This window comes from Marmota monax, unplaced genomic scaffold (assembly GCF_021218885.2).
Source record: "Marmota monax isolate L192 unplaced genomic scaffold, Marmota_monax_Labrador192_F-V1.1 WCK01_AAM20220418_F8-fsc00125, whole genome shotgun sequence".
In the NCBI taxonomy this organism is placed as follows: domain Eukaryota; kingdom Metazoa; phylum Chordata; class Mammalia; order Rodentia; family Sciuridae; genus Marmota; species Marmota monax.
This window is the reverse complement of record NW_026695235.1, coordinates 11,436,361-11,460,747: the sequence shown is the minus strand read 5'-3', so window position 1 is coordinate 11,460,747 and position 24,387 is coordinate 11,436,361. Positions and strand designations below refer to the sequence as shown.

Below are 24,387 nucleotides of genomic sequence, written 5' to 3'. Positions count from 1 at the left end.
GCTAGACCATTCCTCATCTCTGTCTACTCAGGCAGAGTCTCATTAATCATCCACATCATTTCAGTACTACAATAAACCTCAAAAGCCAAACTCTCCTTCTTTATAAGCAAAGCCTGTGCAGCTTGAGGGCGTGGGGCTGGCCTGTGGTCATGCCCTTGCTCTCACCTGGGGAGCTGGAGCAACCCAGTGCCTCCATTTCCTATAAATCCATCAAAACATTTCCTGAAACAACACACTCAGCTCTTGCTTTGATCACTACCAACACCACAATTTGGGATGCACTTTTTAAAATCCCTCAATCTGCTGACATGCTTTAGCTTCTAAGCACAGCAGCTACTGGAAGTCACAACACTATGGAAAAGAGAGAAGAACCATCAGGTGTCATTATGCACCTGTGAACGTGGCCAGGAGCCGCCTCACTGTGAAGTTTGACAACGTGCGTGACTGAAGGCTACATGCTGCCTCTTGGATAAATCATTTTCTCCTCATTAACATCAAAATAGTGTTTGGAAAATGACAACAAAAAACCTATTTGCTTTTCTCCTGGAAAACAATGGTTGGCAGAAGTAAGCAATTTGAGAAAAGATGCCTGCGAATGTAAACAGACCTGGGCCGTCAGAGCCAGCCTGGGTTTCAAGATGTGCAGGCGTCACCACGGACCCTGAACATCACTACACAGCACATGACCATGTGTGAGAAGCAGCTCTTGGTGACATGAACCCTATAAAAATAAAACATCCATAAGGCATGTTTCTATTTTTAATTTTTTGCTTTGATAAATCAATTGCTTCACAAAAATCCTTTTTAAAGACAACAATCCAAGAAAACATATTGTTACAGTATTCACATTTTAAAGATTGTCAGTTTCAAAGACCGAACATAACTAAAAAAGGCAGGTTGCTGAGTTAGTGGTGTCACCGACAGCCAGAGATGTCCTTGGGGACAGTGCACACCTGCTGGCACGCCGCACTTGTCCATAGGAGGAAGCTCCCTTGCTCCCCCACACAAGGTTACCCAGAGAACACCCTGCGGCCTTGGCCATAACGGCCACTCCGAGTGCTGGACAGGTGCTCATACTGATTTGACCATCTGGGACTTAAAAATGGAGCGCTGAGCCCGCCAGATGGAGCTTGCTGTACAGCAGCCAGTCCAGCTTCTGCTCAGCAGCGACAGCAGGATCGGCAGGCTTATTGCATGTCTCGGGCACATTCCAAAGGCTCCACCACAGTGAGGAATTTAACAAGAACCAAGTTGGGATCCAGTCTGACCATTTAAAATGAAAGCTCGAGTGGATGCACTTTCAGATACTCTCCACCAACCGAGGGCTAGGAAACCAGTGTTTTTAAGGTGCAAACTGATAACACATAAAGCTGGGTGGTGATTTTAGGAACCAGAACAGCTTGCCAGGTGGAAGTTACTCGAAACAACCTCAGTTCTTATGAAAAGGGTGAAGGAAACCCAGGTTACAACCTTAAGTGCCCTCTTTCTAATCCTCTGAACTTAGCAAGTGGAAGCTTAGGGGTTAAGAAAACCAATTTCAGCTGGACAGAATGTATACGGTGTCCTTCAGCGGGATATTCAGCCCTCAGCTAGAGCAGCCTGACATGAGGCCTCCGCGCGCGCAGACATGGCTCACCCCAGACACAACCCACCACGTGTGGGACCATGATTTCTGTGGGGAAGAAACAATGCCCTCTGCAGGGGTCCACATTCTGTGAATATGTCCCCTGTTCTGCCAAAGAGCGGGGCAGCTGAGGGCCTCAGGGAGTCAGGGCAGGAGGAAGGAAGAAGGGCTGGTGGTTCCCACAGGTCCAAGTTGTACCAAGTCCAACAAAGTTGGCACTTAAGGAAAGTTAAAATGATCTCTTAAGTGTGTGCAGACCTGACTTAAAATACTATAAAAGGAAAATAAAGAATTCCATGGCAGCTTTAAAATGTTATTCTCCCCAAAAGAGTTGATAATCAAGTTTTTCTTTTAGTTGAAGCTCTTAAAAAAGTTTTAAAGAAACCTCTGTGCTTCTTGCTGATGTAGGTTGTCCAGGACATACTCCCCCATGGCTGACTCTAACACAACTGGGTGGCGGAGTGGGGGTGGTCAGTTCTAGGAAAATCTGCATTAGCTAAAAGTGTCCTCAGTGTAGTCTTGGTCCTTAACCAATCACATTGCTGGATCTCAAGAACTGGAGGCGGTGCCAGCTGCAGCTGCCCTGGCCAGCAGATGCACTCTGGGCACCCATCTAGGATGACAAGAAGACACTACATGAAGCAGGTGGCTGGTTCTCTCTAAGGAAAAGTCTCCATTTCTAAGTCAAACCAAATCATGCCAAAGAACAAAAGCCACCAACTCTTAATTTCTCATCACCAGGAAATGGAAGTCCCCAAATCATCCCACACCCATGTGATCAGGTGAGGTGGGAGGGCTCTGGGAACTCTGAAGCAACGCACAACGACAGGATGCCAACAACAGGGACCAAGGCCCACAGGTGTGAGCCACGGGGTGCGCTGTCCCGACCCGTCACAATTCAGGTCACTGCGTGGCTTTGCGGATGTTGCCAATTGCATAAGGCGGCCTGGATGTTTCCTATGCACCCCAGCTCTGAGCCGTGGGGTCGAGCACTTTTTACACTAGTTTACATTACACGTTCTATGCATAACATATTTTGACTAAAAAAGTTCTAAAACAATACAGTTAACACAGTAAAGGAACCATGTAACTGAAGCCAGATTCAAATCAGACTGGAGTACGTGGGTGAGAGCTTTCAACTGATTAGGGCTACACTCCACCTCACTTACCTGAAGTCCTACTTAGCACACACCTTTAGACACTTGTGTAGGTCAAGTGTAAGACGCAATCTGAGCATTACATATCAGCACAAATCTGGAGATATCAAAATCCCACTAGAGCTGTTTCTTTTCAGCAGTAAACGTAAACCCCCTGGGGAGCAGGAGACCGTGCAACGGTAGCTAGCTGTGGGCAGGTCATTAAATTTGGGCAATTCAGAACATTCGAAATCGAAATATAATCACATATCGTTCCTTCTCTAGAAATTTTATCCTCAATATAGTCATAATCCAATTCATAACGAATTTATAAAAATAGCTTTTTATCCAATAATTCCAGCAAGGTAAAAATAGGAGTTTCTTTTTATATATAGCAAATGAAACAGGCTCGCTGACCATGAGAGAACTTAAACTTGCTGAAATTGCCATCCACTCACTATGAAACCACACGTAGTCGGCTGAGTGTTCTTGCTCCGCACAAGGCAGTCTCAGGCAGAGCTTCTCTCAGGTCCGTGGGCTGCACAAACGGAGCAGCCCCCAAGACCTGCTATTAACCACAGAACGGAATTACAACTGAAGAATTCTTTTAGAAAATGGCAGCACTACTCCTTAATCTAATCAGAAACTCGGGGCAGGGGGTCATTCATCACATTTCTAGCGTTAAACCTTTAAAGAATTTCTTTAAAAACCCACACACACATCTGAAAGAAGTTGCTGCACTGGCAAAGACGCTCTTTAAGCTTACTATGAAATACAAAAGTGCACTCTTCTATATCTACATATAAAACATATTAGGAATAAAACTGTGTAAAATGTTTGCTGTGCAAACTATAAAAAGTCAGGTGTGCCGGCTCCCAGCTGGTGCGCCTGCTCCTACTGCAGGGAGTCGCTGTTCTCCAGCACCAGCCCGCCGATGTGGGTGGGCGCCAGGGCACCCCCGTCGTCCTCTGTGCTGTCCACAGACTCGTCCTCACTCTGCCCGGCCATCATGACCTGTTGCACGGCCAGGGTGGCCCCATCTGAGGACAGGGACTGGAGGCTGTCCACGTTCATGTTCACAGGGGTGGTGATGGTCACAACGGCACCTGGGGCAGAGCACAGTGTGTCACTGTTCCAGCCCACACTCGGGGAGAAGCACTTTATGAATTAGTTGGGCGCTGCTAGCTTTATGACCTAAAGTCAAGACACCTACGTATATTTAGGAAAAGTTCCACAGGAATTTAGAAACCTGGGGAGGAACAACCTTTTTTTTTTTTTTTTTGGTACTAGGGATTGAACCTGGGGATGCCTAACCACTGAGCCACATCCCCAGCCCTTTTTATTTATTTTTTTATTTTGAGACAAAGTCTTGCTGAATTGCTTAGGGCCTCGCTAAGTTGCTGAGGCTGGCCTCAAACTGGTGGTCTTCCTGCCTTAGCCTCCCAAGTCCCAAATATGCATGAATAGGACCCAAATGACACACAGTCAGCAGTGGGACCTGAGGCTGTGGGTAACCATGCCACAGTGAATCTACAAGTACTAATGCCCAGCTGCTAGTAAGATGTTGATCTGAAGACGGTCTCGGTGGGGCTCAGGACAATTGGGAGCAGATTTCCACAGCAAAAATGTATTGAAGGAGAGCAACAGGAGCCGGAAACGAGGAGAAAGGTACACGAGGAGACGACAGACAGGAGGCAAGTGGGAAGAGCAGAGCAGCAAAAGGGTGACTGGGAAGGGAGGAGGGACCTTGGGACAAGCACATCCTCGCCAAGCAGCCAACACAGCGGAGGGAACCGGGGCGCCTGGCCCCACAGCCGTGGCACAGGGCTGCGAGTAGTCACCACTCAGTGATCTGCGAGCACCCAGGATGTACTAGTAACGACACAAGGAAGACAAGATGGCTACGCCATGTCTGGGTGACACTGTAAGGATGTGCTGTTCCTGCCTGTCTAGGCACTGGAGGGCACGGGAAGGGCGGGCCATCCTGGAGACCAGACACCAGGGTGGAAGAGGTTCCTCCTCACTGGACATTCTTGATTTAAATGCCTTTCCCAGTAGACAGATGCTGCCTTTTCTGAGGGGGGGGAGGGGGAGAAAAATAATAATCGCTGTGGTGTGGCTGAGTCACCCCAAAGGCCCATGTGCTCAATGATCCCCAGGGGACACTCCTGGAAGGTGGCAGAACACTTGACAGGTGGGGCCTTGTGGGAGGTCCTGACGTCATGGGCATGCCTTAAAAGGACTGTGGGACCCAGGTCTCTTCTTCTTCTTCCTTTCTCTCCAATTCCTGGGTCATGCTGTCAGTGGTTGGCTCTATTACATGCTCCTGCTATGATGTGCCACCACTTCCAGAGGCTATACCAACGGGGCCACCTGATGTAGAACCATGAACCCATGTCAACTTTTTGTCTTTGTAAGTTAACTGCCTTGGGTACTTCATTATGGTGATGGAAAGCTAACTAGTCCAAGAATACCTTTCAAACTAATTACTGGGCTGAAGGCGAAAAAAACAACCACCTGCAAATAGAAAATTCTTCAGGTGTGCACATAAGACTCCTATACACGAAAACCTAAATGAGGAAGCCAAAGCTTTATCTGGGAGACTTAGCTTTACATGTTAGGAATCCTAACCTCAGGACTAGCACACCACCACCGGAACTCCCCGTGAGCACTCAGCAGGGAACTCCTCAGAAGAATCACCTGAGGGATTACTGGAAAAGAGTCTCGGGGCTCACAGAGCCCAGCCTGGAAAACCACCCACAGGCCCTGGGTGGAGACTCCGGAAGCTCAGCCCTACACTGAGAACTCCTGTGGACACCATAGAAATCGTGAGAGCCAGACCCAGAAGGATCAAACTGTTCCCAAGTAGTCTAGCTGGAGTCCAGAACAAAGCCCAGGAAGACTCACAGGGAAACAGACCAAGGCATGATGTCTGACCCAGAGAGATGAGCAGGAGGCAGACAGGCAGAAAACCTACCCAGAACCGACAGACGTGGAGTAGACCAGGCACTGACACGCACCACAACTGCGTGCTGTGTTCAAAAGTGAGTAGGCACATAAACCACACAAAGCTCAAGCAGAACTTGTGGAAAGATGAAAAGTACAGTGTCTAAGATGATGATGATCATCATCTTAATAACCCAACTGTATGGGATTCAGGTCAGATGAAGCACTGGAGAAGAAAGATTAGTGAAGTAAAAGGAGAGCAGTAAAAACTGTACAAAATAAAATAAAGAAATTGAAGAGAGAATCAATTTAAACTACCTAATACATGGGCAATTGATGTTCTTATACTTCAAGAAAAAATGGAGCTGAGGGTGGTAGTGCACACCTGTAGTCCCAGCAATCTGAGAGGCTGAGGCGGGAGGATCTCAGGTTCAAAGTGAGCAACTGAAGAAGACCCTCACCAACTTAGTGGGTCTCTGACTCAAAAGAGAAAAAAAAAAAAAAAGAAGCGGGGATGCTGAAGATGTGGCTCAGGGGTACAGCACCGGGGTTCAATCCCCAATACTGAAAGAAAACAGCAATGATGATAATAATAATGAATGCACTCTGAACTTGAAGAGCTCAGGTAACCAGAAAGATATTATGATGCATGAGCATGGTGGCCCGTGACAGGGAGAGGAGGATGGAGGTCCAAGGGAATAAACAGAAGCAAGAGGTGGGCACGTGGCCTAAAAGGTAAGATGGCTGGTGAGGAGAACAAGATCAACTCCACCATCTGCACTGAAATTGAGAAGAAAAGCAAAGATGGACGCACAGGACAGAGCACCTTGCCGACTGCGTCTTGGACAGGACACCTTGCCGACGACTGTGTCTTTGAGACACAATGGTTTCAAATGTGTAAGTCGAATGTCCCAAAGTGCCCTGCGGGAGCCGCTCCCTCACACCTCTGCAGGCAGCTCCCTGGGTGGTGGCCTCCTCACAGCGAGGGCGCCCACCCGGCCTCTCCCTCTGCACTCTCACTCTACCCGTGGCGCTGCCCACCTTCTGACATGCTGAGCTCGCTCGGCGCTGGCTGTGCCACTCCCGACGCGATGGAGTCGGGCCAGAACCTTTGGACTGGCCTGTTCTGAGCAGTTTTTTTCTTTGTTTTGGGGGTCTCTGAACAACTGGAATCCAACATTGGCTGGAGAATTCGTCTTCTGGCATTGATGAACCTGTGTGTAGACAAAATGAAATTTAGGCCAAAGTGATCTTTATAAAGACCTGTACAGAACCAACAAGTACTTTTGGGGAGTGGGGAGTACTAGGATTGAACCCGGGTTGCTTTACCACTCAGCTACATCCACAGCCCTTTTTATATTTTTATTTTGAGGCAGAATCTAAGTTGCTTAGGGCCTCACTACGTTGCACAGACTGGCCTTGAATCTGTGATCCTCTTGCCTCAGCCTCCCAAGTCACTGGGATTACAGGTGTGGCCTCTGCACCTGACATCAAACACAGCTTTATGAACCATGCCAAAAAGACTGACTCCTAATCTCCCACTAGAATAAACATGTCAGAGGAATGACAAGCATATTCATTATTTAAATCTCCAGAAAAAAAAAAAAAACCTGCTGGTTTAAAAATTACTATTCTTATTTAAAAAAGAAGGCCATTTTTTTGTTTTTTTGCTTAGTGTCTGTGAATCCGATATAATTGACATTATTTTCTCTAAGGAGGAAGACTGCTGCAGTAGGAACTGACATCTCCTTACTCCTGAGGCTACAAGGCAGCCTGATCTGCCTGCCCTTCCCAGCATGGTACCTCTGGCAGCCGCCAGTCAAGCCTCCAGGAAGTGTCCTGGTCCATAAAGCAGAAGCCTGAGGTCAGACCTTCATCTTCTCGAAAAGACCCGTTCTAAATGACTCTAAATGATGAGCCCCTCTTCATCAACTACCCTGAACCCCACCTGACAGGTACCTGTGCAGGGTAGGGGGGCGATCCCTGATGGACTCTGGCTGCTCTGTAAGACTCAGACCTCACAGCCGAGCTGGACTCCCACTGAGACTTCAGCAAAAACCACAAGGTGGCAAGGCAGTGGGCCTGGCCTCAAGCCAAGTACGACTGAGAAAGGGCTGCTGCTTCCCACTGCATCCTCAAATGCACCAAGCTATGTCTTCAAATCTGAGAAGGGGAGGGCAAGAAGGAGCTCGCCCCAAACCACTCCTCCTCCTGGGCTGCTGGCGCAGGAGGACAGATGACCCTTCCTGAACCCCCTCCTGGTGCTGCTCCCAGTGCTCACAGAGCTGCTTGGCTACAGAGCCAGCTGCAATGTAAAGATAACCATTGACGCCCAATTAAACGGAACCTATTCAGGTTTGCACACTATTTCTTTTTTCCCCACTTTCTCATTGGTGCATTATAATTGAACGTAATGATGGGATTTGTTGTTACGCATTCATACATGCACACAATTACAATGTGGCCAATGTCACTCCCCAGAACTTCAGGTTCACACAGTGTCTCTAATCTAATGTAGAAACGCTAAAGTAAATGAGCTTCCGTTTCAGTGGTATGAGGGACAGGCAGTTAACCCCTTGCTAGATCCACACATGCCACCTCTATGAGCTAGACCTGGTCATAGATGGGGCAGCCATTCGCAGGTGTCACAGAAACTAAAGCACTGCTTTCGACCCAGCTTCCCTCTTTAGATGCCCTCATCTGTAAAACACCAGGGCCAGAAGAGCATCAGCTCCAAGGCTGCTCCACTTGAGGCTTTAAGATGAGGACAACTCAAAACGATCTGAGGACATGCTCTCACCAGGAGTTGGACTGCACTCGGGGAAATGGCTGGTCCCTGCATCACCAGCACTTGAGGGTGGCACCTGGCTAAGGGTGCCACTTGGTCCTAGAACCCTGCCTCAGCGGGAAGGCCCCCAGTTGCTTCTCAGCCCTCCTTTCTGTCTCCCTATTCATACTGATACTAGCAGAGGCCCACGATAATAATGGCCACGTTCCATCCATTCAAAATGTAAGTTTTGTAAATAAAAGGAAAGAAAGCTGCAGAAACTAAAAATAGCTACAAATATTAAAGTATTTTAGAATTTTTAGAATTTAAAAAAGTCATGTTACTAATTTTAAAAACTAAAAGCTAATATAAGGCCTTCTAAATAGGACAGTCCTGGAACTCAACAGTAGCATGTTGGGGGACATGAGAAAGTCACAAATGGGTGAAAGCAGGGAGCACACAGCAGGGAATACCCTAGGGCAGGCCCAGTGCCTCTGGCATCGTTCGCCTACCATCACCCGTGATAAGACTCAACGGTTGACGCTCCAGCACGCCTGCGTGGACATGACTAAGACAGGCTTGGCGAGTGACAGGCGTCTTAGCAATAACACACTTGAAACCTTTACAGTTTTGTTAGCACTCTGTTTAAGAGACTTCATAGGAAATGACTCAAGCAGTATGTTCTACATTACTATTCAAATAAAAACAACAGCACAAACGCAAGAAAATAGAAATATTTAACGCAACACCAAAGCATTCCTCTGCATCTATGATTGTATAAACAGGAAAATTTAATTGTTTATATTGGAACTTAGACAAGTCTACATTTCAGCATAAAGTAAATAGTAAATCGTAGTGTTGCTACTTTTTAAAAAGCAGCACTTGTGCTACAATAGGGTTAAATGTAGGAGGCCGACATGGCTTCCTACAGCTGAACAATAGAAATGAGACCACTGAGTAGACCCTGAGTGGCGCGACACTCCTGTGCGAGCCCTGGAGGTATGAGTGGCAGCTCTTGTGGAGGGAAACGTGGCCAGGACCCCACTGCCCACCACAACTGTGACCCCAGGATCAGAAGGGACGTTTCTTTCATTAACACAGATCCCACCCTGCACTGGGTGTGACTCTGGGGACAGCTCTAGGCTCTGCTGTGCAACAGAACAACTGCAGGAACAGACAGCAGAGGGACTGTGTCCTTAAGCTGCAGGTGGAAAGTGACAGCAGTTTCCAAAAGGAGAACAGAGGGTCCCCCAGGGTTAGCACACCTCACTGTCACCACTCTTGCCATTGAAGTCATCCACTAAAACATCCCAGTTTTGAAGGAATGTAGGGCTGGGCAGCAACACCACAGAGAAACCCTCTAATCAGGAGAGCGGGATGTACTCACAGTGAGAAGTGACAATTACAAGCAGGGTTGAAATCTGGGCTCGCTTATTCCCAGGTACCAGCCACTGACTGCAGCACTGCTGACAGACTGCTGCCCGTGACGAGCACGCACACTTGTTCAGCAGAGTTTCCCATTTACCAGTGCCAGCCCTTCCAAGGCCCTCTGGTGGTAAAGGCAATTTCAGAAAGTGGTGCGTCTTACCAGTTGTTGACTTGGAGTAGTGTCAAGTTTGTCTGAGCGGCAATCTGCTTCTTCTCATCTTCTGTTGGGTAAGGGTGCTAAAAATAAAGAGGATTGCCATGGACTTTGATTTTTGAAAAGGAAACCAAGATTATCTAGGCAAAATACAAGCATGCAAGTAAGTATTAAAAAAAAAATGGTCGGGCTGGGGATGTGGCTCAAGTGGTAGTGTGCTCGCCTGGCATGAGCGGGGCGCTGGGTTCGATCCTCAGCACCACATAAAAATAAAGATGTTGGTGTCCACTGAAAACTAAAAAAAAAATAAAAATAAAAAAATTCTCTCTCTTAAAAAAAAACATGGTGTTGACAATGCTTTTAACCAAAACCTAACTTACAAATAACTTTTTTTGGAAATAACCCAGGACAGAATGAATCATTTCTCCTTGCTGCCCCAGAACATCCAGGGCTGCAGACGCTGGTCAGTGCCCGGAGATATGGCCAGCCACATGCCCTCGGGTGCTCAGGGGAGGACCAGGCAGCAGGAACAGCAGCCCTGCTGCCACAGACCTGCAGGGAGCCCACTGAGGCTCTGTTTATGAACAATAAGCCACATCCACTACAAGAGGTGAGTGGGCAGTGGGGCCCATGAGTCCCCTGCCACAGCACACACACACACACACACACTTCTATGACCCTGCACGTCCCCTGCCACTCCTGGAGGCCCCTCGGCACCCTTTGAGACAAACACTGTCACACGTCAGCTGTGGATGGGTGGAAGCAGGCTGCTCCAGGGCCTGTCACATGGCAGGTGACAGGAGAATGAACTGGGGATGTGCTGTCATCTAAGGCTCTCTCAGGATCCAGTCCTGCTGGACTGACCTGGCACCACAGTCTGTATGTTGACAAAGGCCGTGTGTTGCAGGCTGGTGCTACTGGGAACTGGTGCAACCTTCAGGACATGGGGCCTCCTGGCAGGTCTTTGGACCTCTGGGAGAGAACCTCAAGGTCATGGGGCTTGTGGGGCCTCGGCCCCCTGCTCTTTCTCTTTGCTTCCTGGCCCTGAGGTGAGCACTTGCTGTGCCAGTCATTCTTTGTCTGCTACCCAACACTCCTGCCAGAGACCCAGAGCTCTTGGTCTGCTCAGTCGTGCCTCAGAACCTCTGCCTCTGTGAGCCAGAATAAACCTTTTCTTCTTTGTAAGGTGATTATCTCAGGTATACTTTTATAATGAGGGAAAGCTGACTAACACACCTATGCTGTCCATGAAGAACCAAATCTGGGGCTGTGGCTGAGAGGGTCCACTGCAGGCAGCATCCCTCTCTTAGGTATGATAGAAACACTCCACTTACTAGACAAAACAAAACAGAGTTAAACCAGAGCAAATATCAGAACTCCCAGAAGTACCAAAGGAGAAAAATCTCTCCTTTGGTACTTCTCGCCAATAGGTGTCTGTGCATGGAGACCAAGAAGACTTTCTTCTAAAACTGCACGCAAAGATCCCTTATTTTGGACCACTGGGTCCCCAGGCGTGAATGGCACTCACAGTAGGAGACGGGTATTTGTTGTGGTTTGACTTTAAACACTTGATGAAATCTGCAAAAGTCCCTGCACACTGAGGTAGGAATGAATCCACGTCAGACTCACTCAGCAGCCAGCTTATTTCTGGGAAACTGATCAGTAGGATAATTCAAGCTGATTCAACAGATGAGTATGTGGCTCTGAGTTCAAGGTTGTGGAAACAAACATTCTTTCTGTTTTTTAAAAAGCTCATTACACAGAAATAAGGCAGAAAACATGAGCACACAGCCATAAACAAACAGCACCCACTGCTGCTCAAGGGAGGAGGCGTCCCATAGAAACAGGGGCAAGGGACAGGAAAGGCAGTGCAAGCCAAAACATCACCCTAATGGCTCCCAGGAGCAGGGCAAGCGCTGAGGAAAGAAGGTGCCAACCCCCACTTCTGCCGAGCTGTGGCTGCTGTTGCAAGCCCGCACCCTGGCTGTGGGGACCCCAGGGCGCGCTTCCTCACTCGCTGCTGTTCCCCATGTGTCCACCGCCTCTGGCCCTCCTCCCTGTGTGTGCTGGCCATATGCACCCCTCATAGGACAGGGGGCCTCATGCACTCTCCTCAGAGAGCCGAGCCTGATCACTCCTGCCCCTGGCACTCGACCAGGGAGTCACTCTGGCTGCTCCCTGGTTAGGTGACTGGCCACAACCCACTATGTTGCCAGCTGGACAGGTGTGTCACCGTGCTTCCTGGGATGTCCTGGGGACTCGGAGGCCATGAGGTGCACACGTAACACTGGACAAGCTGTGCTCCCTGCTGGGTCAGACTCACATCCAGGTACACGAGCCCGTGTGCTGCTGCCTTGTTAGTAGGAGCCCATGTGCTCCTCAACCTTGTCTGCCCTCCTTCCAATCCAACATAAAAGCACTGCCACTTCCAGAGGTTTGGCCTACTGGCATCTCTTCTCAGCCCACTTCTCCACCCATTCACCTCCGTCCCTCTCGTGGGTTGAGTTCTACATCACATACATAACCAGCCCAAGTGTACTCGACTTCCTGTCCATCTATGAGATCCTTACTGTAAGTTTCTTGGAGCCATTTGTTTGGGAACCCCCTGTCCTTTGGGAACCCCCTGCCCTATGCTCAACCCATTATGACACTCAACAAAACACTAATACTTAGGATCAGGCCTTCGAGACACATACATGAATTTTTCCATGACACACAGCCAGGAGGAAAGACTTCAGAGAGCTGCCCACAGCACCAGCCCACTGATCTTACCCCTATGTGCTGAAAGAGCCAGGACCGCATCACGTTGGTGGCGTGCTTTGGCAGGACACCTCTCTTGTTCTTGGATGAGCTATCATCTTGGTGCAGGATGCCGAGGTCTTGGTTCAACTGTAACTGAAGCTTTTGCACAATTGAAAGCTGATGTTAGAGACACCAAGCAATGACACACGCAAGCAGGCTACACTACGACTTCAGCTAGAGGGACAGCTGAGGCCTTCCAGGTTGTGTGATGGGGCGCACTAACAGGATTCACGCTGAGATTGTGAGGTGTTGTGAAGTAATCTCCCTCCCTGGCATCTCCCCAGGGGTAAGTGAAGACTTTCTGTGTACTAGTGAGCTGACTGCTGGCTGGCAGCCCCTGGGGGACTTCAGGATGGGGGTGGGCATGGGAAAGACCAAGGTAGGATCCCAGGGACTTTCAGCCTCAACCACTGGGGAGGGGCTGGGCAGAAGGTTAAGCTGATGGCCAATGGCCAGAGATTCAACAACTATGCCTATGTAATGAGGCCTGCGAGAAACCCCAAAGACAGGGCTCTGCGTCCTTCCAGGTTGCTGGGTGTGTGGAGGCTCCTGGAAGGTGCTGTACCCCGAGAGGGCATGGGAGCTCCTCCCTCCCTCAGCCTGCACCAGGAAGCCTTCATCTGTGGCATCTCCTCATGGCCTTTATAATAATCTGATAAGCCCCCAGGTTTTCCCCTGAGTTCTGGGAGCCACTCAACGTAATTCAATCTGAGGAGGGGTCATGGGCACCCCAATCTACAGCTGTTTGGTCAGAAGCATAGGTCACAACATGGGACCTGTGATTGGCCTCCGAAGTGGGGGCCATCTTGGGGACCGGTGGGATCTGATGCCACTATCTAGGTAGACTGTGTCCGAGCTACACTGAATAAGAGGATGCCCAGCTGGCATCAACTGCCTGCTGGTGGGGAGAAGACCCCCTGCTGCGAGCTCCCAGAACCTTCTGTGTCGACTGCTATGGTGTGAGTGCCGAGCGAAAGCAGCTGGTTTCTCTGTCTCCAGGACGTGGTTCTCCACATCCTCACTCCACGTGCGGACTCGGCTCAGCAGGGACCCCTGGCCTGAGAAGGCAGAGGGGATAGAGGCTAAGGGGGCCTTCGAGCCTGAGCCAGTGTTCCTCAGGTAGGTGAAGCCCAGGGCTACCACACCCAACCCCTGTTCCCACCTGTGCCTCCTGCAGGGGAACAGCGACAACACCCTACTGCCTGGCCCAGGAGAGATTCCAGGCCACCAATAAGAATGGACAGGGATGCTACAAAGTACCACTTGAGAGGAATGTGCGGGCTGAGCAGAGGGGGAGCCACAATGGCCCACACGGCAGAAGAGGCCCAGGCCTGGAAGACAGCCCCTCAGCCAGAGAGCTCCAGGGAGATCTTAGCAGCACCGATCCAGACACTCATGGGACAAACCAAAACAGCCTGTGACCATGGCCACCAACTTATCTCTGCAGGACCACTCCTGACAACACTGACCCTGACGTGGACTTGGGCAACCGTGTATTTTATATGCCTGCAAATCCAGCACCACACGGACAGTGCCAAATACCACGAGGACAGGGCGAGGAAGAGGGCACGAGAATGAGGCCCCCTTCCCGGACGAAAGGCAAAGCCAGGCATTTGAAAGGATGTTACGTGATAGGATTTTACTTAGAAACAGAAGGAAACAGCAGAAGAAACTACAAAGGGTTTGCAGGTGACCTACGGGGCAGGTGTGGATGGCCTGAGCTGCGACCCACAGAAACACTGAAAGTAACCGAGAGGGCAAAGGGCAACCGTGCAGATAAGTGGAGCTGTGCAAATAACCCTGCGGTAGAAAGGGAGGGCGGACAAGAACCTCATCCTGACCACTCCTCCCTTTAGCAAGCACGTCTTCAGGTGGGTCCTTGTGAGCAGCATAATCCAAGGATTTCAGTGAACACACCACCCAAGGACAGATCCACTGCAGCCTGCCTACTAGGCCCTGTGTGAACAGGCCAGCATGTCCTGCACGGCGATGACTCCCTCCTGGGGACCAGCACCGCACATCACCAGCTCCTCACATGAGCAGAGGATGTTAGACCACCTAAGCTTGGACATGCTGCCCCAGGCAGGGAGCCCTGTACGACAGTGGACAGCAATGTGGAAAGAGGGTCCCAGGGTCATCTGCACAGCATCTAGGATGTGGCACATGTATTGGTGGCAGCTTTTAGCCAGGTTTGTAGTAAGAATCAGGAACAAGAAGCAGAGTGGAAATAGGTGGAAAACTTACAGTTTAGCCAAAAAAAATCCATGAAAAATTGGAGCCAAGGAAGATGTGGTTGCCATTAAAGAGATTAGTACCATAAAGAAAAATCAAGTACTGTGCACAGAGACTGTAGGAAAGAGCCTTGAAGGCATTTCAGAATTGGCCAGGCCCCAACCACTGCAGGGTAAAGGACATGAAAGTATAAAGTGATCAGAAGGACCTTCCTCTGAGAAGAGACAGCCAACGCATCCGGCTCTCAGAGAGCCACAGAGGAAGTTGTCTCCTCTGTTCAGCCATCCTGGCACTCAGAGGCCACTGCAGCTACGGGCCAGTGGGACTGGCTACTGCTCTCACTGGCAGCAGTCTTTGGCACTGTCCGTGTGGTGCTGGATTTGCAGGCATATAAAATACAAGTTGTGGGATCACAGAAGCTTCCATTGAGACTTTAAAGGGATGTCTGGGGGACAAGTGATGTGTGGCAGGGTAAGAATCCCTATCATAAGCTCCTGAGAGAATGGTGCATAAAGCCATGAGAGTAAAGTCAGAGCTGCAATGGAGACCCCAGAAGATAAAAAACGCCAAGAGCATGCAGCATCTGTCAAGGAAAGCGGCAGGCAGTGAGCAGACCCAATTCAAGAGAGACAGAGCATGTGAACTGCCCAGGGAAGTCCACAGGGCAGGCCTACCTAAGCCCTTTGGAGAGAACATTACACCAACACATGCTCTGGTTACTGGATGGAACTAGAGGATTTAATGTTTGTTCCGCTGGGTTTCACTCTTACCTTGGTCTGATGTTTCCTAGGTATTCTATTCCTACTTTTCAGAATAAGAATGTTTACACTGTGACATGGTATACTGGATGCATGTAGCTCGCTTTTTGATTTTTACAGGGGTTCACAGCTAAGAGGTTGCTGTAAGCCTTAGAGGAGATTTGAAACTTGGACTTTCTGAGAAATGTTGGAACTGTTCTGGAGACTTGAGGACTCTTGGAGATGGATCAAATGTATTCTGCATTATGAGAGGAATGAGTCTTGGGGTCAGGGTTAGAATGTTATACTTCTGACCTGGAATGTCCCCCAACCCAAAGACTCCAAAGATGTTGAAGACCAGTCCCCAGTGCAGCCATGTTGAGAGGTGGGGCTTTTGGGAAGTGCCTGGATCATGAGGGCCTGAGGCTCATCAATGAATTAATCCATGGATGGACTGGTAACCAAATGGACTCCTGGCAGATGGCGGGGCCCAGCTGAAGGAAGTGGGTCCTGGGGGGCATGCCTTTTATGACTATGCTATGTCCTCAGCCCCTTCCTGTCTCTCTCTGTACTTCCTGTGCCAGGAGATAAGCAGCTGAGCTCTTCAACGCCCTCCCTGCCATGATGTTCTGCCTCATCACAAACCCTCATGGCTTATGCTCTGTCTCTCTTGAATTGGGTCTGCTCACTGCCTGCCGCTTTCCTTGACAGATGCTTCAGTGAGGGGCCCAAACAATGGACCAAAATCTCTGAAACCAGGAACCAAAATAAACCTTTCCTCCTTCAAGTTGATCTCATTGGGTATTTGGTCACAGTGGTGGAAAACTAACAAGGGGGTATAAGCAGAAGTAGAGGACAAGCAATGTCATGGACAGAGGGGCTCTGCAATTAGGACTAAAAGGGAGTCACAGTCCCCAAAGTCTAGCTGAAAGATCGGAGAGTTCTACTGAAGCACTACACACTGTGCAGTTTGCTATTTAAATTGTTGCTGAAAAAACTCAGTTAAATAGAAAACATCCTTCTTAAATAACAAGACAAGGCACTGGACCTGGAAATGTTTTCCTCTAAAAAATAATGTGATCCAGGGGGCTGGGGCTCAATGGTAGTGCGCTCGCTTAGCATGTGTGAGGCACGGGGTTTGATCCTCAGCACCACATAAAAACACATACAATAAAGGTATTGTGTCCATCTACAAATAAAAAAATAATAATGTGATCCTAGGAAACTATTCTGCAAACAGACACAGTTTTATTGTCACAGACATCTTAAAGAAAACCAGAGGGAAAGAGGACTGGCCAGAGAATCAAGGAGCAGCCCCAGTGGGATCTAGCTCCTCCCCGAGGCAGGTGTGGGCCAGCGCAGCCCCCACAGCCCAGATGGTCCCTGAAGTCCCCCAGCCTCACAGTGGTCCCTGTCTCATGGCTTATGGCTCTAGTCCACTCTGTCCAACAAGACCAGTTAAGTTCAAGAAGGCAGCCCCAGACAGCCTACGAAACACCAACATCCCTAAGGCTAGACACAGATAGCTCTTAACAAGGATGTGGAAAATGTCCATGCAGGTCACAGACAAAGATCTAACACAGAAAAAGAATCAATGCTCTTAAAATCAGAACTGTAAATTAAACTTGGTCTTTCTGATTACCTAACTTGATCAAAGTAAAAAATGTGTATGCATCGGCAGAATTTAAAGGGATACTTCAGCCTAGTAGATCTAAACTCCTTACTTTACCACAAAGGCACAGGAAAAGGCAGCATGACCCAAGGTCACACTATGTCAGAGTCATCTCTGCTCTGACCCCGCTGCTTGCACAGTCACCTTCAGTGTTCTGGGAGCTGAACACCCGAAGGCAGGAGCCCTGAGAGAGCAGGGGTTGAGAGCCACCCGAGAAGCGCCCCCCCCCATCTCTCATCAGACACACTGAAGATGTACAACAGGGAGGCCTGAAGAACTCCTGTGCTTGGGACCACAGGAGCAGCCTCATACTGGAGGTCCCCTGCTGGAGGTGTAGGCCACGCCCTGTAGGGGTGAAAACCTTGCCCAGCTCTTATGCACCTGCTGGGCCTCAGACCCCAGATAGATATGCAAAGTAAACCCGCACACAAGTCTGCCTCAGCACGGCCACGGGCTGCTTCTGGGGTCATGAATGACTTTCTTGCTTCTTTAGACTCCTGAGTTCTGCAAATTTTCCTCTGAGGGAGATGAGGAATGAAAAGAAACACTGACATGCAGACCAACTAGAGAGGGCTCCAGGAGGATGATGCTCACCCAGAAGGGCCAGCGCAGCCTGCTGTACCATGCGGCACACAGGGCAGCACCTACCCCCAAACCCTCCAGAGGAGGGCAGACATACCTGGGAGTTCTGGATCCTAATTGTCCCAGGTGACAAGGCCTGTGTGACCACTTGGCCTTGTGGAGTCACGACTGTGACAGGCTGGTACACTGTGCCTCCTCAAAAGGGAGAAGAAAATTTAAAAGTTAAACTACTTTCAAGTCTTAAGGATTTAAAACATTTTTATTGATATGCTTATGGAATATAACTTATGGAATAAAATCTTTAGTTTGAGGAGGTTGTAATCATTCCAAACAATCAAAAATACTTTGCAAGTTGACTTGTCACTATACATGATCACCCAAGTTCACTGACAGGCCACACTCAGGTGCCTTGAGTCCTGCAGTGTCGGGAAGCACTGGCCGACGAACAGCTAGGCACCCTTTCCCTCTGCCGGGCAGCCGTCTCCTATAATTGCACATATTAAGGACTTGGCCAAAGGTGCCGATAATACATTTTCATCCTAGCTCTGCCCCAGAGGTTCCCACCAATGGCGCTGTGAAGTTTTTCACAACGCCATTGTGAGTACAATGCTCTCTCTTTCTATATGCCCTTTTCATGTTCATGATGTTTTGTTTTTCTAATATCCTACACATACCAGGGAACGCTGGAATCTGCACCCTCCTGTAATGCTTTTGTTATACAAATATACTGAATCAAGGCTAAATTTTCACTTGACTGTCATCAATTCATGCTATAACTTAGGATTTTCCAGGGGCTGCTACAAGCACAATTAAAAACTATGTTATCTGGAAATCATAGTTGGTTTTTCCTTATATTTCCAACTCTGATATAAAACCTTTTTCCTTTCCAAAGCACATTTTGCATAATGTATTTGTGGAGAATTAACAAGAAATAGGCATTCAAGAAGCTCTATATTCTGACACTACCAAATCAGGAACCAACATTAGTTAAAATACTGTGAGATTGGGGCTGGGGATGTGGCTCAAGCGGTAGCGCGCTCGCCTGGCATGCGTGCGGCCCGGGTTCGATCCTCAGCACCACATGCAAACAAAGATGTTGTGTCCGCCGAAAACTAAAAAATAAATATTAAAATTCTCTCTTTAAAAAAAAAAAAAAAAAAAAAAAAAAAATACTGTGAGATCAAGAACAAAATTAAACATTCAAAAATTATATACTCATTCTAAAACAATAGGACCTGTTTTCTGCACAAGCTCATGTAGAAAGCACCTGCTTTGCCATGGCCCTACCTGCCACCGTCGCCATGGTCACATTTCCCTGTTGCAGGGCGGAGGCAGGAACCACGATCCCCTGTGGGCTGAGTGTGCCTGTGATGGCACTTTGAATCTGCTGAAATCAGAACACACATGTTGTGGGAATTATTAGAAAACGGGAACCCCTGTGAAAACCTCAAAGCAAGCAGCACGATGATATCTCGGGAAAGGAAAGGGAGGGTGGGCCCCAGAGTACAGTCAGATGCCAAGGCTTTCACAGACAGAAACCAAGAGAGGCAAGGCTGACTGTTCCACACAAGACCGAGGCTGAGACGTTAGGTAGCAATGTGCTTTCCAAAAGATCACCTTTATCTACATTCCCTAAATTCCCCCAGGAGGGACCAGGAAAACCCTGCTACCTAATCACACACCTTTTTCCTTAGATCTTGCTAAGATAACTGAGTTCTCCACAAACTAAAGCCTCTTAGACAGGACGCACACATCAGATCATACCACGGGCTTAGAGGTGACTGGAAGCAACTGGCAGGTACACTTAAAAGTTAGACACATTAATTTGGTCGTAACAGAAGTTAAGCCATCCAAATCAATAACCTAGGGCTGGGGTTGTGGCTCAGTGGTAGAGTGCTTGCCTAGCACGTGCGAGGCCCTGGGTTCAATCCTCAGCACCACATTAAAAAAAAAAAAAAAGATATTGTATCCACCTAAAAAACTAAAAAATAAATATTAAAAACAAAAACAAGGGCTGGGGTTGTGGCTCAGCGGTAGAGCACTTGTCTAGCACGTGTAAGGCCCTGGGTTCAATCCTCAGCATCACTTAAAAATAAATAAAATAAAGGTATTGTGTCCAACTACAACTAACAAATAAATATTAAAAAAAAAAAAAATCAATAACCCAAGCTCCCACCAGGCAAGATAGCACACACCTGTAATCCCAGAGGCTCAGGAGGCTGAGGCAGGAGGATGGAGATTTCAAGGCCAGCCTCAGCAACAATGAGGCACTAAGCAACTCAGTGAGATCCTATCTCTAAATAAAACACAAAATAGGGCTGGAGATGTGGCTCAGTGGTGAGTGCTCCTGAGTTCAATCCCTGGCACACCCCCCTGTAAGGATGGCCTTAGGCCTTAACCTGCAGTCTCACCATCTAGTGGAGCCCTCCATTGTGGCCCTCAGGCACAAACAAGTCACTTCTCCTCATCCTGACAAACTCAGAGTGAAGTTTCTGGCATGTTGACCTCTCCCCATAAGGGGGAAAGGCAAAAAAATCAGGGTGGGGACCACCAGACCAGATGCTTTAACCCCAGGGTAAATGACCTCACTGAGAACCCAGTAGCAGCTCATAGGGACTGAAAGGTGGTCAAAAGCCCCCACATTTAGAATAAACGATGGAGCAGATGAACAGACCTTCAGCCAGTCGACACTGACATCCCAACTCTTCCCATCTGCCTGATCCTCGGCATCTTCCTCACCACTCTCAAACTCTACAGCCACATATTGACCCTGTGAGAACACAACTTCTCCCCACAACCCTCTCCTTAACCAGCAGTTGGCTCCATCCCAGGAGAAGCCTGACCTGATCACCGTGGTCTGACTGTGCATCTGCTGGACTCAGAGCCTAAGACTTGAGACTTCTGATCTGACCTGGAGCTTAGCATGCAGAGGGAATGTCTGTCATGAGCCTGTCATGATTAAGTGTGTTTGCAGTGCTTGGAATTAATCCAGAATTGTTTGCTGTGAACTGGTTATGGCTATTGCCATGCCCAGAGTTAAGGATTGTCATTTTCTTGATTAAGAACCTATAGAATGAAATTGTATTGAGTGATTTGAGTGAATAGAGCATTGACAAAGGCAGAAGCACATAGACATTCTTTCTCTCTCCCCTCGACTGCGTAAGTTGCACCTTTTGCCATGGTGACACCCACCTACACCAAAAAAAAAAAAAAAATCAAAGACATGAAATGCTTGCTTATTAAAAAGAGCAAACAAACCTTTAGTAAGACACAAAAAGAGAGAGGGAGAAGGAGAGAAGGGGGTGGGGGAAAGGGAGGGGAGACCCAGATTCCCAGATTGTAGGATTGTAGGATAGCTACAATCCTGCAGATGCCAGAGGTCAGAAGAAGTGAACACAGCCTCACACCTAAGCCTGGTGCAAGGGAGGCAGCCCGGCAGCCCAAAGCTTAGCCACCACAGCTCACCCAGCATGGATGGGACCTTCTGAGCAGCCCTGCACCTATTAAGGAAACTAAAATTGTAATTTAAATCTCCCAGAAAAGAATTCTAGAGGTTTGTGCATTTTCAATAAGGACTTTTATCTATCAAATATCTAAAGAAAAATCCACACCTCTTCTATAATCTCCCAGAAAACAAGAGCCACAAACACTCCCCAATCCATTTTATGAACCCTGTATTTTCCTGACACCAAAGCCAAAGAAACCACAGAAACAAAACTCACACCATAATCCCTTATGAATAGACACAAAAATGCTTTACAAAATACTAGCAAACACAATTGAGGAATATATATAATTATGTGCCACGGCCAATGGAATTTATTCCAAGAATGCAAGACTTGTTCAATATTAGAAAAACCAACCCATGTAATCTCCCAACAAGACCAATAAGGAAAATCACACGACCATACCAACTGATACAGAGAAAGCATCTGACAAAGTTCAACCTAATAAAAACTCTCAGAATGCCAGGCAAGGTGGCACATTCCTGTAATTCCAGCAATTTAGGAGATTGAGGCAGGAGGATCACAAGTTGGAGACATCCTCAGCAACTTACTGAGGCCTTAAGAAACTTAGCAAGACCCTGTCTCAAAATAAAAAATAAAAAAGGGCTGGGAAAGTGGCTCAGTGGTTAAGCACTCCTAGATTCAATCCCCAGTACTGGGGAAAGAAAAAAAAAAAAAAACAGCCAGGCATAGTGGTACACGCCTGAAATCCCAGCAGCTTGGGAGGCTGAGGCAGGAGGATCGTGAGTTCAAAGCCAGCCTCAGCACAGTGAGGCACTAAGGAACTCAGTGAGATCCTGTCTCTAAATAAAATATAAAATAGGACTGGGGATGTGGCTCAGTGGTTGAGTGCCCCTGAATTCCATCCCCCACAAAAGCCAAACAACTCTCAGAGGGGAGTGTCCTCCAATAGGTAAGAGCATCTTTAAATACCTCAACCAATATGAGCAAGGTACTGACTGACAGGTTCCCTAAGGCTGGACAAAGGCTGGGGAGTCTGCTCTCCATACTCCCAAAGACGGCGCTGGATGGTCTAGTCAATGCAGTGACACAAGAACAGGGTCAGACAGGAGGCAAACAGCACTGTCCCCGCTGGTGTGCCACTTGCTCAACAGGTAGAAAATCCAAATAGCCCACAAAAGCAAAGCTCCTAGAACTAATAAATGAGTTCAGCAAGGTCACAGCACATACAATAAACATACAGAAATCAACTGTATTTCTGCAGACCAGCAAACACATGGAAACAAAAACTAAAAAAATAATCTATTCACAATCACTCAAAAAATGGTTACACTTAGACGTAACTCCAAAAGCACACACACAAGACCTGTATTTGAAAACTGGTGGGAAAAAAAAAAAACAATAGAAGATGTAAAATAAATGGAGAGACATAACCACATGTGTGGGTTGGAGGACTCAACATAGTAAAGCTGTCAATTCTTCCCAAATCAATATACAGATTTGATGAAATTCCTACCAAAATCCCAGTAAGATTTTAAAAAAATGGACCTAGACAAAATCATTCTAAAATTTATATGAAAAGGCAAAGGAACCAGAACAACTAAAACAATCTTGAGAAGAAACACTGAAGTGGAAGGAAACTATCTATTCAAGTTGGAGATTTATCATATGATATGGCAATCAAAACTATGTAGTAGTTGACACACAGATCAATGGAGCAGAACAGAAAACACAGGAGACAGGCCCCCCAACATGCCCAACTGATGTTTGACACAGGTGCAAAAAGCAATGTAGTGGAAGTAGGAAAGCTTTACAACCAAAGGTCCTGGTGCCGACAAACATCATCGACAAAAAAAACCTCAATTAAATCTCCCACTTTCTGCACAAGCTAACTCCAAACTGATAATGAATTTAAATGTAAAATATAAGACTACAAAACATTCAGAAATAAAAAAACAAAGAAAGACAACATCTTTGGGATCTAAAGGTAGGCAGAGTTCTTAGACTTGATACCCAAAGCACAGTCCATACAAGGAAGTACTGAAAAATTAAACTTCATCAAAATTAAAAATGTTTGCTCTACAAAAGACATGTTAAGAGGATGTTAAGAGGACACTTAGCTACAGATTTGGAAAATATATTTGCAAACTCTATATCCAAAAAAGGACTAGTATCTAGAATAGGGCCGGACTCTCAAAACACAGCAGTTTAAAGAAAATCAAATTAGAAAATAGGCAAAAGACACGAACAGACATTTTCACCAAAGCTGATAAACAGGTGGTGGATATACACAGATCAACACCATTAGTCAGCAGGGACACGAAATAAAAACCCCAATGGATTACCACTACACGTCATTAGAGTGGCTGAAATAGAACACTGCTTCATCACACACAGACCTTCAGAGCACTGTGCCCAATGAACGAGCCAGGCACAAAGGACAAAATACTACATGATTCTACTGATACAAGGTCCCCAGAGAAGTCTAAGTCATGGAGACAAAGTGTGGGCTGGTGGGTGCCAGGGCTAGGAAGGAGAACGAGGGATAGGTTTCCTGAGGACAGAGCTCAGGTGGGAACATGAGGAAGTTCTGGAGGTGGATGGTGCTGAGGGATGCACAACAATGGAATGAACTAAACCACTGTAATGTGCATTTTAAAATGGTTGCAATTAAAAACATGGTTAAGATGGTAAAATTTATGTATATGTTATTCAATTTTTAAAAAAGTGTATTGGGCTGAGCCAGGTGCAGTGGTACATGCCTATAATCCCAGTGGCTCGGGAAGCTGAGACAGGAGGGTTGTGAATTCAAAGCCAGCTTCAGCAAAAGCAAGGTGCTA

The 24,387-nt window shown here is 47.6% G+C and overlaps 1 protein-coding gene across 8 annotated transcripts in view; it reads right to left on the bottom strand.

Moving 5' to 3' along the window:
- Positions 1-746: 746 nt before the first annotated feature.
- The window catches only part of Pknox1 (PBX/knotted 1 homeobox 1), a 65,134-nt gene continuing 41,493 nt past the window's right edge, over positions 747-24,387 (bottom strand). For 7 of the 8 annotated variants that reach the window (XM_046438894.2, XM_046438896.2, XM_046438900.2 and 4 more), the window contains 6 exons: positions 19,368-19,467; positions 18,178-18,275; positions 12,828-12,956; positions 10,062-10,138; positions 6,748-6,920; positions 747-3,866 (listed from right to left, as the gene is read on the bottom strand). In XM_046438894.2, the coding sequence (XP_046294850.1) occupies positions 3,655-3,866; positions 6,748-6,920; positions 10,062-10,138; positions 12,828-12,956; positions 18,178-18,275; positions 19,368-19,467 (789 nt within the window). In that variant the 3' untranslated portion in view covers positions 747-3,654. The remainder of the gene's footprint in view (positions 3,867-6,747; positions 6,921-10,061; positions 10,139-12,827; positions 12,957-18,177; positions 18,276-19,367; positions 19,468-24,387) is intronic. The other variant, XM_046438899.2, reaches the window with a different exon arrangement.